This window comes from Letharia lupina, assembly GCF_014066315.1.
Source record: "Letharia lupina isolate WasteWater1 chromosome Unknown contig_3, whole genome shotgun sequence".
NCBI lineage: Eukaryota > Fungi > Ascomycota > Lecanoromycetes > Lecanorales > Parmeliaceae > Letharia > Letharia lupina.
In genome coordinates, this window is record NW_023502972.1 from 2570414 (window position 1) to 2587953 (window position 17540).

Here is a 17540-nt window from a genome sequence, read left to right on the forward strand (position 1 = left end):
ATATTATCTTAAAAATAATATTAAGAAATAATATCGTCTCTTATATAAAAAGATATAATAAGATCTAACTAGAAATAAGAAAAGAAGAATTAAAAATAAATTAAAAAATAGAAGAAATCTAAGAAAAAGGCTAGCTAATAAAGAATCTAAGTTTAATAATAATATTAATAATTTAAATGAAGATCTTTTTAATTATCTCCGTCGTAATAATAATTCGAATTACGAAGGTAATAAAAATTTCGAATAATATTTCGAGTAATATTCCTACGAAGATAATTCGAATTAAGCGAAAAATTTAAGTAATTAAAATTAATATTACAATTTCGAGTAATATTTCGAATAATATTTCTATAAAGATAATTCGAATTAAGTGGGAAATTCGAGTAATTAAAATTAATCTTATATTAACTCGAATTAAGAGAATAATAAAAATTCTAAATAATATTTTAGATAATATTTTTATAAAAGGAAAATAAGTCTATAAAGTTCTAAGTAAGAAGACTTCGAATATTCTTTAAATATTATTAATAATAACTTCGATAAAGAAAATATAAAAGACTTTTAATACTTTATAAATAACGTCGCGTCTAGTAATTATAATAAAGAGCTTAGCGATAATAAAGATAAAAATAAATAATTATATCTTCTAAACCTCGAATAATAGATCTACTTCTATTAATTAGAATTAGAAATCTTTCGCGAAGTAAGAAAGTAATTAAGATAAATCTCTTCTCTTAATCTTAATAGTAATAAAAATATCTCTAGAGAATCTAATAAAAAGCACTCTAATTATAATAAAATAAAGGGTTACGTTATATACTTAATAGAAATAATTTTAAACTCTAAATCTCGTAATAGAGAAGAAGTATTTTAAAGATAGAATATAAATAAGTAGATTAACATTATATAAGACGAGTATAATAATCTTTTAAAAAATAAAATGTGAGAAGTCGTTAATCGACTAAAGAATTAGTATGTGCTATTAAATAGATAAGTATTTCGATAAAAACTTAAGGTTAATAGATTTATTATTAAATATAAAGTAAGATTTATAATATAAGACTTCGAATAAATATATAAAGTCGATTTTGATAAAATCTTTATATTAGTAATTAAGTAATTATTATATAAAATTCTATTTACACTATAAGCTATACTAGAATAAAAATATTATTAAATAAATATTAAAACGATCTTCCTATATAAAGAAGTCGATAAGATAATTTATATAAAATCGTTTAATAGATTTCTCGAAAAGAATAATAAAGTTCTTAGACTTATAAAGATTTTATACGACTTAAAGTAATTACTAAGATAGTAATATCTATATTTTAAGACTTTTCTTACGACTAAGAATTAAAAGATATTAAACTTCGATAGCTTAATCTTTATATATAATTCTAATCTCTTCCTCACTATCTATATCGATAATATTAACATCTTTAGAGAAAATGAAAATAATATTATCGAATTTAAGAAGATAATATTAAAGAAGTTTAAAATAATAGATCTAGAGTAATACGCTTACTACTTAAAACTATATATTTATATACGTCTTAAGAGAATATACTTATATTAAGCTAGCTTTATTTAATAAATTCTTAATTATTTTTCGCTTAACGATATTAATTCTATTAATACTTCTATAGATTCTATTAATAAACTCATAGCTAATAAAAATTAAATAGTCTCTTAAGACTTTATTAGACTTTATTAGACGATAGTCAAATCTATAAATTATCTCGTAATAGTCTTAAGATTAGATATCTCCTTCGTAATAAGTAAAGTTATTAAATATATATTAAATCTATTCGACGATTATATAAAAGAGCTATATCGACTATACGCTTATCTAAAAGACTTTAAATATTTAGAATTAATATTCTTAACTCGATTAAAGAAAAGTGTTAAAGAAATAATTAATAGTAATTAAAGAAATTATCTAAATATATTACGCTTTATAGAAGATTAAATATTTACTCTTAAAGAAAGCTTAATCTCTTAAAACTTTAAATATTAATCTATAGTCGTTTTATTTAGCTATAAAGCGAAATATATAGCTATAAGTAAAGTAATTAAGAAAGCTATTTGAATATATAATCTTATTTAAGAATTCTAACTATTAATATTTAGTAATCTAATTATTTTATTAATAATTAATAATAATTCGACTATGAAATTAGTAAAGAATCTTAAATTTTATATACGTATAAAATATATCGCTATAAGATATTACTTTATTTGAGAGAAGATTATATTAGAAGAAATTATAGTAATAAGAGTAAATATTAAGAATAACCTTGCTAATATACTAATAAAAGAATTATTAAGACCTCGACTTTAAGATCTAATTAGAAGAATAAGTATATAGATCGAGCTATAAATAAAAAGCTAATTTATAAAGATTAAAGATTCTTAAATTAGAGAGAGTATTAAATAAAGGATTTAAAGAATTTTTAGACGAAAATAGTAATAAGTATAATCGTCTTCGATTATACTACTATTTTTATTTTAATAGAAGAAATAAAATGTATATTTCTTATTCTCTATGAAATATACGAAATATACGTAATAGGTCTCTTTATTCTACGTATTTATAAATATAGGCTAGAATCCTAGATAGATTAATCAAGCAAATTCATCCCTTCTATATAGCTATCCAGTATTTCAACTATACCACGCTGGGACCATTTGGTGCTTTTTCTTCAGCAGTTCTGCCCGATTTCTGATCACGTCCTCTTTTTCTCAGACCTTTGAATTTTGCACAATACAGAAGGCAGTACCCTACAAGACGCACACCCTCTGACTGTACCGACCCCGGACCAATCAACAGCACAACGGCCTATGAAAAACGTGTCGGCCAAAGTACACGGCCTCGCTACCGGGGAAGAGCGCCGCCAACACCTCCTCCGTGCCCATTCCGGAAAAGACGGTGGGATGTGTAGGTGCCTGGATTTGTTCCTTAGACGTATTCACTTCGTCTCCGGAATAATCTTCGTTGAAACAGCATGTCACCCTTGTGCTTTTGCAACATGTTGAGCCATTGGAGGAATTGCCCCCCTTCCCCCCCCCCCAAGCGCCGGCCCTTTTTCCCTTTTCTTAACTCGGTCGCTCTTTCTGAATGTACCGGATGGGAACGAGCCCTTGTGGCCGGCAGAGATCAGGTCGAGAACGGCTCGCTTTGATTCGATTCGAAGCGATGCGACGCTTGGCGTTTCTGTCTGGAGTTGTTGCGGTGGGAAATTGTTGGAGTGAGATATTGTGCGAATGGGAAAGGGTTGGTTTCTGGGACGTTTGCTGTTGTGGATAGCAAACCTGGTGCTTTGATTCCATGCGCTATCTGGGATGGGGATGTTGACCGGCCAGGCAAGCATCTGCGAATGATTTTTGATGAATCAGGTGTCTTTGTGCTTACGTATCCGACTGTGCATGACAATCATTGCATTCCGGGAATAGAATGCTCGTTCGCAAATGATGATGCTCTCTCTTTGGTTTTGTATCATGCAGCGGCAATGCCAACCTTAGCAACGCCCAATCCCCCATCAAGGAATCCATCAGCCAAGAAGAGAAAGTATGACCAGCTTGACCCGCCACCGCCACCATTACCGCCCAATGGCTTCGTTCTTTACATCGCGCTGGACGCACTGCCACCTGCCAAGCGTCGTTGTGGAGTGCTGGATTATCGCTGGACTCTTCTCCTGGCACCCGAAGACAAGCCAGAAACTCACGGAAGACAGTATCTCATCCGCGAGATTAGCCCGAAGATCGATCCTCGTGATGGACCTGGAAGTAGCAAAGGGCTCGGAATACCAGGCCGAGGGTTCGAAGAGCCAGGCCTGGAGCAGCAACGCAGGCGCGTCGAAAGGTTCCTCGCATCCACCCCGTCCGAAGATACAGACCATGGGAATTCGAGATCCAGGACGTCTGCATGCAATCATCCGGAGAGGCACGAGTCAGGATACAGCTGCCGCGGGTCTCGGACGTAGAGTCGTTCGAAGCTCTCATCAAAGACGCATTTCTTAAATCTGATGGAACCAGAAGGGTTGACTGGAACCCTGTCAGGTGGATGGGAGTTGCCTGGACTGCACTGGCAGAAGCTGGAGATGTGCTTGGCGTAGGAGGACTGAAGTCGGAGCCGGTAGGCTGGGAGACGGTGCAAAAGACGGTGATGGAGTTCGTCACGGCGTAGGAGAGGCAGAGGAGGTTGGATGAGAGGAATCTGACACTTCGGGTGCCGACTTGGGGACTCGTGGAGAGGCAGCTGTTGGTCTCATGAAGGAGATTCATAAAATAGCAATTGGAAACGGCCAACCAACCTTCTTTCAAAAGTATGACACGATTTGTATATAGAAGCGAATAAGGAGAACTGCTTTAGGCCTTAGTCCTACACCAATTGGGAGAGTATTGTTAAAAGCGATGTAAGGTTCCGAATGGGAAGAGTACTACAATCTCATCATGATGCATGACACCCAGCTGGCTGAGGGCCCACGCTTGAGACCGGGGAAAACTTGACACGTCTCGGTAGGATTGCTTTTAGTCAGCTCGACCTTTTGAGTAAGGCAGGAATAAACACGAAATGCAAACGAAAGAAAGCCGACCGAGACCTGCGATACGACTCAAACCCATCGCCATGGTGAATTGGGCACTGGGGTTCGAGGTCAATAGAAGCAGGGCCAATCCTCCATACGAAAGCCATATTGAAGGGAGATGACACCATGCCCGTGAGTACTGCCATACTGGAAGCTTTGGCCGTACGGGTGTCGGTGGTGTCGAACTGCTAGCCTGCACATATATGATTGACTTGTTTGTGCCCAACTCATCCAACTTTCCAACTCAGACAACTTTCAAGAATGAGTACATTATGAGGAATCTTGCTGTTCTTTATGTGCTTCTAGTGTGAAACTTGTAAATTTGTAAGAGACCCGTCGAGATGGCCGCCAGTCGGTTCTGCTCGCGCGGAAACCTTCAAAACTACCTTTATAAATTGCAAATTAAATAAGAATACTTAATAAAGCTAATCCAGCTCCGCCTCCGACTTTTTATTAGCGCCATTCATAAAAAATTATAGAGAACGTACTTATTACTCTTATATTAGTTTACTTTATATTTTTAAAGCTTTTATATAATCTAAATACAAATATAGTAGTATTATAATATCTTAAAATATTATTAATTCTCGTTAGATAGTTAAGACGACTATTAATAATTAGAAACTCTCTAAATCTTATTATTATCTCTTCTCTAAGCGAGTCTCTTTCGCGAATAAGTAAGACGATATTATTATTACTATAGTCTAGTAGAAGAAGAAATAAAAGAAAATTTAAGTTATTTAAATAAAGATTAAAGCTATAGTCGATAGAGTAATCTTAAAAAAGTAGAAAGAAGCTATTAAACGTTATAAAAAGAAGAAGGTTATATATTATAAAGAGTAGAAGAAATATATAGCTTATCTAAAGATCGAGGTAAAGACTTTATAATATAAGAAGAAGCTTAAAGAATAGTATACTACTATCGTTCGCTATAAGTATTATAAGATATCTTAAAGACACTTATAGGGCCACTAGCGTAGGCTTAACACCGTATATATATATATTTATAAATCACATAGATAATTAACATCTTTTATATTATATTATATATATGAGTTAAATTATAATAATTTCTTAATAATAAGTAAGAGATTTATACTATTATTATTTATCGCGAGAAAAAAGAATAAATAGCTATATAAAGAGGTGCTAGAATAATAATTAAAGAGTTTCTAAATAAGATAGAACTTAGAAAGTCTTATTTATCTTAAACTCTTATAATAATAAAGAGAGATAAGAATATAAGAAATAAATTCTATAAGTACTCTATAAGGGCTATATTAAGAATATAAAATAAATTATAAATATTTATTAAGTAATTTAATAAGATTAGAGATCTATATATTAAAGAAAGCTTCGATATTTATATCTTAAATATTAATCTTAATAAGATTTAAGAATAAACGAAATCTACTTATTTTAAGAGAACTCGTTAGAACTTTACTTTAGATATTATATCTATTAAATAATAAGAATAACGAGTTAAGTTTATTACTATAGTCGAGTAATAAAAGCGTTCTAAGTATATTCTTAATATAAAGCTTATCTATATTAATCGTATTAATTTTAAAAAAGATATTTAGACCGTAGACGAGCTTATATAGTTTCTTTTTTATTATTAAATAAGAACTAATAATCTTAAAGATTAATATACTATTATTTACGATTAATAGAAAACTCTTAATAATTATCTAAAGTAATTAATTATTAGATAAAAATATTAGATTATAAGTTATAAATATAAGAGTATCTATTAAATTAATAAAAATAATAAGTATTATAAGATAAACGCTATAATAAGAGAGAGATAGACTATTATTATTTAAGATAATTAAATTACTTAATATTAACCTTCTCTATTTATATATAAAGTCTTTATAAATATAAACTCTAGCGTTAATAATAATAATTAGAAGAAGAAGAAGATAATTTTAATAAAGTAAATAAAGACTATAATAAAATAATAAATAAAGCTTAATCTATTAAAGAGTATAAAGTCTATAGCGAGTATAGCTAATAAAGAAAATTAGCTATTATACTTATAATAGTTCTATTAATCTCTTTCTTATTAGCTTTCTTCTTATTAGCCTTCTTCTTCGTCTATATATTCTTTTATATTATCTTAATATTTCAATAACTATTTATAGTAGTAATTAATTAATATCTCTTCTCCTTCTTCTTCTTCTTCTTCTTCTTCTATTACTATAGAGATTTCGCGAATAAAAATATCACCTTTATAATAATTAAGTTTTATTAATACGCGTATTAAGAAGAAGAATATTATTAAGCGCTTTTAATAGTAAAAGAAGAAGAGTATAAATGTTAGGCCTGATACTATTATAGGCCTTAACGCTACTTACGTTAAAACTTTAATATTATATATATTACATTAGGGTCCCTTTTAGAATCTAGTTTTAATAATATATCTTATATATTTAAAAGCTTAGCGAATATAGATCTACTTTATATATCTCGAAGTTTTAATATTTTTTAAAGATTAATTCTATTATTAAATATATTATTAAACTTTATAACGACTCTATATCTTTTATAATCTATATTCGCTAATTAATCGCTAATAAATTATATCTTTATAATTCTAATCTCTCTATTTTTTAAAGAAAAAGATCTATTATTATTATAATATCGAATTTATTTCTAAATTATATAATAGATAATAAAGATAATATTAATAATCGTTATAGCGCTAATAACTAATTCGAAAGTTTCTTATTAATAAAAATTCTTATTATAAAATAACGTCTTACGATTATTAGAGTTAAAAATCGTTATTTAAAATAAGAATAAGAGTTAATTATATTAGAGGCCTATAATCGCGAGCTTTATAATATTAGCTTATTATTTATAATTAATAGAGATCTATCTACGCTAATTACTATCGCGTCTTTAGTAAATATATTAATTAAAATAAAAATACTTCGCTTTAAAAGAATATATTCTTATAAGAGTATTAATAAGAGAGAGTATCTACGCTAATTTCGCGAAGTCGAAATTAAATTTCTTATAAATTCTAAGTATTTTATTATTAATTAAATTAGAATTATTTATTATATATAATTTTTAAAAGACGATCTTAATATTTAATAGTATAAATACTATTAAATCTATAATTTAAGAAGTATAACCTTTAAATTCTTTAAGTAGTTTCTATTTAATTTAGTTATAGACTTAATAAATTATTATCTTCTTATTTATAAAAAATAAGAGGAAATTAAATACCGCTTTAATTAAAAGATATCTATTTTTAAGATCTATCTAAAGAAGCTAAAGGTTTATTTACTCTTATTTTCTAAAAAGTATTAAGCTAATTTCTTCTTAGCTAAGCTTAAATTAGAGTTTAAGAATAAGATTTTAAATATTAATAATATATTAAGATAATAAGAAGAAATTCTTATTTAAATTATTATATAGAAAAAGATTTTAAAACGCGTATAGTTTAGCGATAATTCTTATTTAAAATCTTCGAGAGAATTTATTAAGAATAAGCTCTTAAAGAAGCGAATTTCGAAGTCTAAATTAATTTTAAATAATAATATTAAAGTAGCGCGTATTTAAGAGAATAATATAAAATATAAAGTCGAATTCTTTAACTCTAATTATAAGAAGAATAATTATTTTTATTATAATAAATAAAATTATTAAATATCTAAATATTTAGATCTCGATAAATTATCTATTATTAATATTAATATAATATTAATAAAAAAAGATTAGACTTTATAATCGCCTTAGAAGTGAGATAAGAATAATAATTAATAGAGATAATTTCTTCTATTTTTATAAAGAAGTAAATAAAGCTTTAAAATGAATAGAGATAATTTATTACTTTACTCGATATTAAAGTATATATTAATTTAATTTTATAAAAGTTTATAATCTAATAAGATTTAAAATCTTATAATATTATTTTATTATAATTAAAAATGTTAAGTAGTTAAAGTATATATTATTATAACGCGTATTAGTTAAATCATTAATTAATAAATAGCTAAAATTAAAATAAAGAGTATAATATACTCTTTTATATTATTAATTAAAAAGATTTTAATATTATATTAAATATATTTAAGCTAAATTAATTATAAGTATTATTAAATTTAATAGCGAAGTAATAGTAGTTTAAAGTTAACGCTAATAAATTATAAATTAAAGAATTAATTAAACTTATTTAAATTATTAAATAGAAATTAAATATATTTATAATTATATATATCGCGATAGCGCGAAGCGAATTAAAAAATAAGCGTAATCTAAAACTTCTTTAGAAGTTATTAGAATTTAATAATATTTTTTCTAATAAAAAAGTAGAGATCTTATTTATATTTAAATAGAGAAATTATATTATTAAAATTAAAAGTAATAAAAAGTCGCTATATAGTTTTTTATATAATCTATTTTAAACGAAATTAATAAAGCTATAACGCTATTTAAAGAATTTTCTTTAGAAAAATTAAATTTATTACTCGACTTTTTTAGTCGAAGTATTAATTCTTTTTATTCTTAAAAAGAATAGAGAGCTTTATTTTTATATTAATTATCGAGATTTAAATATAATAATTATTAAAAATTAATACTCGCTATTTCTAATTATTAAGACTTTAAATTATTTATATAAATTTAAAATCTTTATAAAGCTAAATCTTAAGAATATCTATTATTAAATCTAGATTAAAGAAGATAATAAGTAAAAAATAGCGTTTCGTAATTACTACGATTACTATGAGATAGTAAGACCTCTTTTAATAGAACTACGTAGCAGCTATACAATTATGAGATCTAGATATATAGTTAATAGAATAGATAGATTAGTTACTAGATAAACTAATAACTAAAGAAAGAAGAAGGGGAAAGAGAACTTATAAGTATTTAAGACTTTATTAAGTATATTAAATACTCGTCTTAGTTACGTAGCTTATAGTCTAATAAGCAATATAAGCGAGTCTATTAATTCGCTTTAATTACTTTTATTCTTATAATTATATTTCTTCTTAAAAGATTTAACTTCTAAATCTTATTATTATTATATCTTATAATTAAATACTTATAAACTTATTAATTTTTTATATATTATTTATTATTAGCTTAAATATAATCTAAATTAATATATACTATAATAGCGTATTTAGACTTCTTATTCTAAGATCTCTTTAAGTATATTAATATATTTATATACTAAATCGCGATAGTATCGCTATATATATTATTATCTTAATTAATAGAATATAAATATATTACTATTCTATTATAATATACTATTATTATTATTATTATATATTATTATTATTATTATTATTTTAATAATTATAATAATCTTATTATTATAATTATAAAAGTCGTATTAATAAATATAAAAGCCTTACTTTTAATCTAACTTTTATTCTTTTTAATAATAATATTAATATCGATATTATTATAGATAAATATTTAATTCTTCTTTATATCTATTATCTTATCTTTATTTATTTCTATTATAATATCGTAATAGCGAGCTACGCATTATTATAATAGTATAATATATATATTAATTAAGATAATAGTTAAGTAAGATTAAAGTTACTTAGATTAACTTTATATATAATAAATATCTCGAAGAATACTTTATAATACTTTTTAAATAATATAAGAAGTATATTAATATATTAATAGTAATATTAAATCTTCGCTTTTATAACCCTATAAGTTATTAAATACTTATAGCTATTATAATTCTTACACCCCGCGCTATAATTAATAAATATTTATATTTATTTTAAAGATATACTTAACTAAGAAGATTATTAGCCCCCTCTATTATTACTTTAAACGCTATTTATAAATAAAAGAAATATTAGATAATTAAAAGATTACGCTAATATATATTAATTCTCTTTTACTATTATTATATATATACTCTTATATATAACTCTTATATAATTTATACCGCGCTTTCTACTAGCTCGCGCTAGTATAAATATAAATAATATTCTTATAAGAGTTATATATATATTATAGATCTAATCAAATTTACTAAATTAATATTCTTATTATAGTCTATATTAATAAGAATATTTATATTACTCTTTATTATTAAAATAATATAAATTTTAATTAATATATATTAGAGTACGTAATTAATATATATAGCGGCTCGCTATATTAAGAAATTTCGATATAATATTATTATCTTCGCCTCTTCTTTAATTACTTCTCTTATTACTCTTTATATTAAATCTTTTCACTATCTAGTAAATTTTTTAAATAAATAATTATTTTTTAATATAAGATAATAGATAAGCTAATATTAAGTAGTAATAATCTTATATATAGCTTTAATAATTATTTTTCTTATTATATATAACGCCTTAGCGCTTTAAAATCAATCTATAAATATCTTAGCTATTTTCGCTAGACTTTTTAATTATAACTTATTCACCTATCTAGACTCTTTACTATTACTACTTTCTTAATCTTTCTTACTTTTTAATTTCTTTTAATAATTATATCTTTAACTTTATCTTAAATATTAATTTATATAACTTCTTTATTTACTTAAAGTTCTTAATTATATCTTTAATATTTTTAAGATACTTTATTAATTTTTATAAAGCTTTATAAGATAAAAAGTCTTTTTAGTTAATAAGATATTTAATCTTATTCTTATAAACTCTTTTATCTAATATCTTATTAATCTTCTATTCTTCTTCTTTATTAATTAAAACTATTTATAACTTTAAATTATTATTACGCGAGTATTATAGCTTTAATAGCGATATATAAAATATAGAATAAATTTTTTTATATCTAATAGAGAGATTTAATCTATAAATCTATATATCTATTTTCTCTAGCACTTTAAAAGACCTAAGCTATCTATAATTAAGTTTTTTTCTTTAATTATAAGATATATATATTTAAGCTTTATAATAATACTTTATCTTTTTTTTTTAAAAATTATAGTCTTATAATTATTATTATAATACTTTACTTATTACTTTAACGCTCGCTCTTATAATTCTTTTAGATATAATCTTATCTCTTATAACTATTCTACTCACTCTATAATAAATAATACTTTTCTTCTTTAGATTTTACCCTTAAAAGTATTTTTTAAATTTACTATATATTTTATTAATAGATCTTATAAAATCTTATTAATACTCGTATATATATTATTATTATATATAAATATAATTATTAATAAGATTTTAAATTAGTTATTCTATTTATAGTTATAATATACTTATAAATAATATTTTAATATTTAATTTTATCTTTTAGTCTAATTATCGATTTAAGAATAGAATATAATATTAAGTTTATATTTTATATCTAGATATTAATATAGTATTATTTAAAACTTACTTATAAATAGAGAGTCTTAATTCGAAATTAAGTTACGTATTATATAATATAATAATATAAACTTTCGCTATAAGATATTAATAAGATTATTAATCTTTAAATTCTTAATAATTATTATATACGTTATATACTTAGTTAGCTTATCTATTAAGATTAAAATAATATTATAAATCTTATTAATATATAAATCTCTTATAAATAATAGATTTATAATAAAATCTAATATTATAATATAAAATAAATTTATATTATCTAAGGAAATTGACGTTAACTCGCTATATAATTTATAATAATAAATTTATATTTTTTAATAATTAAGATAAATATAAATATACTCTATTATATCGCTTATTATATTTATTTAATAATATTTAGACTTAATATTTTTCTTAATATACTTATAAATAAAGTATCTAGTATTAGAGTTATTATAATTTATATAAAAAATCTTTTTTTTATAGTAGAATTATTAGAAATATAGATTATAAGGTTATAATATAGTAGTCTATTCTTATTAACTTTTTATTTCGAAAACTTATTTTATTTAGTAGTATATTTTTAACGCTACTTCTTATTTATAATAAAAGTATTTTTATATTATAATTTAAATAGCTATATTATTATTAGTTTTTATAATTTTAAATAAAATCTCTTTAATTTTAAAATTTAATAAATTAGAAATTAAGATAATATTATAGTATCTAGAATATATATTTATTTATTAAATACTCTCTTATTTAAATTAATAATTTAGATATTTATAATAATAATACTATCTAGTTACTCTATTAACGCTATAAATTTAATTATAATAAATATACTATTATATTTTTATAGATTAGATTAATATTTCTAATTGCGAAGCTTATTTTATAAGATAAAGAGAAAATTATTATTATTATTCTCGCTATTATTTAATTTAATAATATTAAATCTTCTTAATAATATATTTATAGAGTTAAATTTTTTCTTATAATATTTAATTATAAAATTAAATATAGCTAATTTTAAAATCTAGCGAATCTACTTTATATTAAACTCTTTTATTATTATAGAATAATATAAATTATTATAATTTAAGATTATATAAATAAAATACTTATTATCTTATAAATAATATCTTTAATTCTTAAAGCTTAATATAATTATATAGAGTTTTTTATTATATATATCTTAGTAAGACTTAGCGTCTTTAAATTTATAGCTAGAAAAAGTAATAGAGTATTATTATCTATTATCGCTTAGTTAACTAAGTATACTATCTATATCTATATTAAAAATATTAATCTTTATAATAAGTAATATTTTCTAATTATAGTATTTTAATATAAATATAATAATAAATATTCGCTTAAGTATTTTAAAAGTCTTATATACTTTTTTATTAAATATAAAGAGTAATTTAATCTCGCCTTTCTTTACTTTTTAAGTTAGATTTATTAAAGATATAGCTATCTATAAAAAGCCTTATATAAATTATTAATAGAAATTTACGAACTTTAGAAAGATTAAGATATTCTTAATAAATTTTAATTCTAGCTATTTAATAATAATCTTAATATATAATAGCTCTATTTAGATATTACGCTAATTTATTAAAAATCTTAAAAAAATAATCTTATTATAATTAAAAGTATATTTTAATAGCTTTATATAAAGTCGATATTTTAATAATATATATAATATTTTATATATATATTTCTAATATAACTCTTTTATTTTAAAATAGATTAATATATTATTTAAGTATATTATATAGAAGATATCGATATATAGCTTAAGTATTTTATTTATATAAATTTAGAAGATTATAAAGATATTTATAAAATTAAAAGATATTATTTAATACTCGAATTAATTATAGCGAGTTCGAAAGATAATTTTTTACTTATTTTTCTTTTATATTTATATTTTATAATATATATTATAAATATTAATTTTAATAAAGTACTTTATATATATAAATCTTTTTAAAATCTTTAAAAATAAAAATAATAAATAATTATTCTTAATAATTATCTTATTAAACTTTTAATAATTAATATATAATCGTAGCGAGCTATCTAATTTCTTAATAAATAGTATTAATAAATTAATTTAACTAATTAAGAATTAAATCTATTTTCTCTTAAGCGTAATATTTAAATAATCTTTAATCGCTATAAATTTATTATATAATATATTATAAATTAAATTATTTCTAAATAGCTTCTTAGATAATAAATTAATTAGATATTTAATCTAATTATATATATTAAAACTATTAGATAATTCTTTTAAAAAGACTTTTAATAAATCTTTAAATTATTTAAATATATTAAGATTATCTAGCTATATAATATTATATTATATAGCTTTATTATAATTATTTTTATTACTTTTAAATAAAATCTAATATAAGAGAGCGATAAATATTTATTTTAAATTATATATAATTATTATATTAGTTAATAATATAAACTACTTTATATCTATTATTATAATATCTACTTATATCTTATCGCTTATAAAAAAATCGCGATAGATTTAAAATTATTTATATTAATAAATATCTAAATCGATATTATAAATTTAAAAGAAATTAAGAATAAGATTATATTCTTATATATCTATAATATATATCTTTAAAATTTACTCTTACTTTTTTTCTTAACTATTCGCGAGATTAAAGATTAAATTATACTTCTTATATAAGAGTATTTAATAATTATTAATAGTATATACTATTATTAACGCGTATTTAGATTTAAAAATCTATATCTCTTTAATAAAAGATTATAATATAAAGATTTTTTTATTATTAATATTTATTAGAATAGTTACTTTACGCTTTTCACTCGATATAATAATTTTATCTCTTAATAATAGAAAGCGAGATCGCGATTTAATTAATAATATATTTAATATTATAGCGATAAGTATTAGACTTTATCTTTTCTCTTATTTAATCTATAATTATATATTTTATTATATATAACGTAGTTTAAATATTTAGATAAATTCTTATAATATTTTAACTATTTATAATTATAATATTATATTTTAATAAGAGATATCTTAGACTTAATATAAGAGTTACTATTTTTAAATTTAATTCGTTTAGACTTTTAATCTTATAATATTAATAAAAATAAACTCTTCTTTTAATCTTATTAGCTCTTTATATATTATTTCTTAGACTTCGTATATTATTAATTACTACTTCTCTAATTATTTATCTTATTATTAAAGCGAGTTTTATCTAAAGTAGAGAGCTCTTTTATTTTTTATAGTTTTTATTTTATATTTTAATATTATTATAATAATATAATATAGATAATAAGTTAAATAATCTTCTTTATAGCTTCTAAAGAAATTTTTTCTATCTTATAGATTTTTTATATATTATAAATTAATTATATAGTAATCTTATTATAATTAAAATATAGTAAGATAGTTATTAAAGCTAGCTATCGATTATATATCTCTTATAATTACTTTAACTAATTAATATTCTATATTATAAAACTTAATAATTAAATTATAAACTTAGTTTAAGTATTACTTCTTATATTTCTTTTAGATAAATTCTTTAATATTATATAGTATTGTATTTCTAATATTTCTCTAGATTTATTTTTTAGTATTTATTAAGAGAGTAAAAGATTAATAAGTCTTTTTTTTATTTATATAAAAATCGATATAAGGTATTAAGATAATAAAATCGTTATAATCTTAAAAAAATATAATTATTAAGCTATAGTTATTAAGATATTATATATTAAATATCTTAATAACGCTTATCTTCTTATAACTTAAATTATAATAATAATTATTACTATACTTATAGCGATATTTTTATATATTCTATATTTTAATTAACTTAAATTTTTCGATAATTAATTACTTTTTAGTATTAAGCTTTAGAAATTAATAGCGTTAAATTTAAGTTAAGTTTATGAGATAAAGATCTTTATCTATAAATAAAAAGTTATTAGATATAACGCTTCGGCGGTTATTATTTTCGTCGATAGTATTATTAGAATTTTTATTAATATTAGAATTAGTATTATAATCGCTTAGTTAAATAATAGATATATTCTAATAAGAGTCGTCTATTAAGTTAGAAACGTTATCTATAAATTATAATAAGATATTTCTACTTTATAAATTAATAGAATTAATTTATAAGTTACTTACTATAGTTAAATTAAGTAGCTTTATATAAATAAAGTTATTAGAATTATAAGGTAGTAAGGTCTCTTTTAATAAAACTATATAATAATTATATAATTATAAGATCTAGATGCGTAGTTAATAGAATAGATAGATTAGTTATTAGATAAATTAATAATTAAAAAAAAGAAGAAGAGGAAAAGGGATTTATAAGTATTTAAGACTTTATTAAGTATATTAAATACTCGTTTTAGCTATATAGCTTATAGCTTAATAAGCGATATAAGTAAGTCTATTAGTTCGCTCTAAGTACTTTTACTCTTATAATTACTTCGAATATTTAATTATATCTTTTAAGCTCGCTAATATATTAATAACTTTTTAAATATATATTAATAGAGCTTTTATAAATCTAGTAAATATAATATATATAATATATTTAAATAATATTCTAATTTATAGTACTAATTTAGCGAAGTATTAACGATATATTAAATAAATATTTAAGCGTTTATACTAGTTTCAACTATATATTAATCTTAAAAACTATTAATTCTATATCGAATAAATTAAGTTTCTAAGATTTATTATATTTATTAAAGATATCGCGATAAATTAGAAATATATCGCTATTATTAAAAAGTAATTAAAATTAAAAAATTATCGAGATATATAAGTCTTTTTAGACTTTATTAATTTTTATTAATAATTTATTTATAACTATTTTAATATAATAGCGTTACTTATTAACTTACTTAAAGAAAATAAAAATAATAAAAAATCTAGATTATTAAAATATATAAATAGCGCTAAACTAACTTTTTAATAGCTTTAAAGTATTTTTATAATCGCGCTATTTCTATATTATTATAATTTAAATTTAAAATTATATCTTAAGACTAATACTTCTAACTTTAATATAAGAGTTATACTTTTATAATCGAATAAGAATAATTATTAGCGACTAATAATATTTTAATTTAGAAAAATAATTTCTATAAAATAAAATTATAAGATTTATAATTAAGAGCTATTTGCTATTATAGTATTTATAAAGTAATAATATTACTATCTAGAAGATAGTATATTTAATATTAAGATTCTAATAAATTATAATAATCTTAAAAACTTTATAAAATAAAAAAATTAAACTTTAGATAAGCTTATTAGACGCTAAAATTAACTATTTATAATTTATAATTTTTTTACTAAATAGATAAATTAAATTTTATCGATTTACTATCGCGACGCTTTAATTATAAAAGAACTTCGCTATTAAATATTAAATTACTATTAATATTATAAAATAAATTTATATTTTAAATTAGCGATAAGTAGTTATAAAGAGATAAGAAGATTATAACGACGATAGCGTTTACGTTTTATATTATTAATATTTAAATAATTATTTCTAGAAGAGAGTTTAAGATTATA

The 17540-nt window shown here is 21.3% G+C and overlaps 1 protein-coding gene across 1 annotated transcript; it reads left to right on the plus strand.

The window, feature by feature from the left end:
• Nucleotides 1-3512: 3512 nt before the first annotated feature.
• Nucleotides 3513-4189, plus strand: HO133_007527 (uncharacterized protein; the record flags this gene model as incomplete). Its single annotated transcript, XM_037298418.1, has 2 exons — nucleotides 3513-3982; nucleotides 4039-4189. The coding sequence occupies 2 exons, from the start codon at nucleotides 3513-3515 to the stop codon at nucleotides 4187-4189; spliced, it is 621 nt and encodes a 206-aa protein (XP_037157053.1).
• Between the last annotated feature and the right edge of the window lie 13351 nt (nucleotides 4190-17540).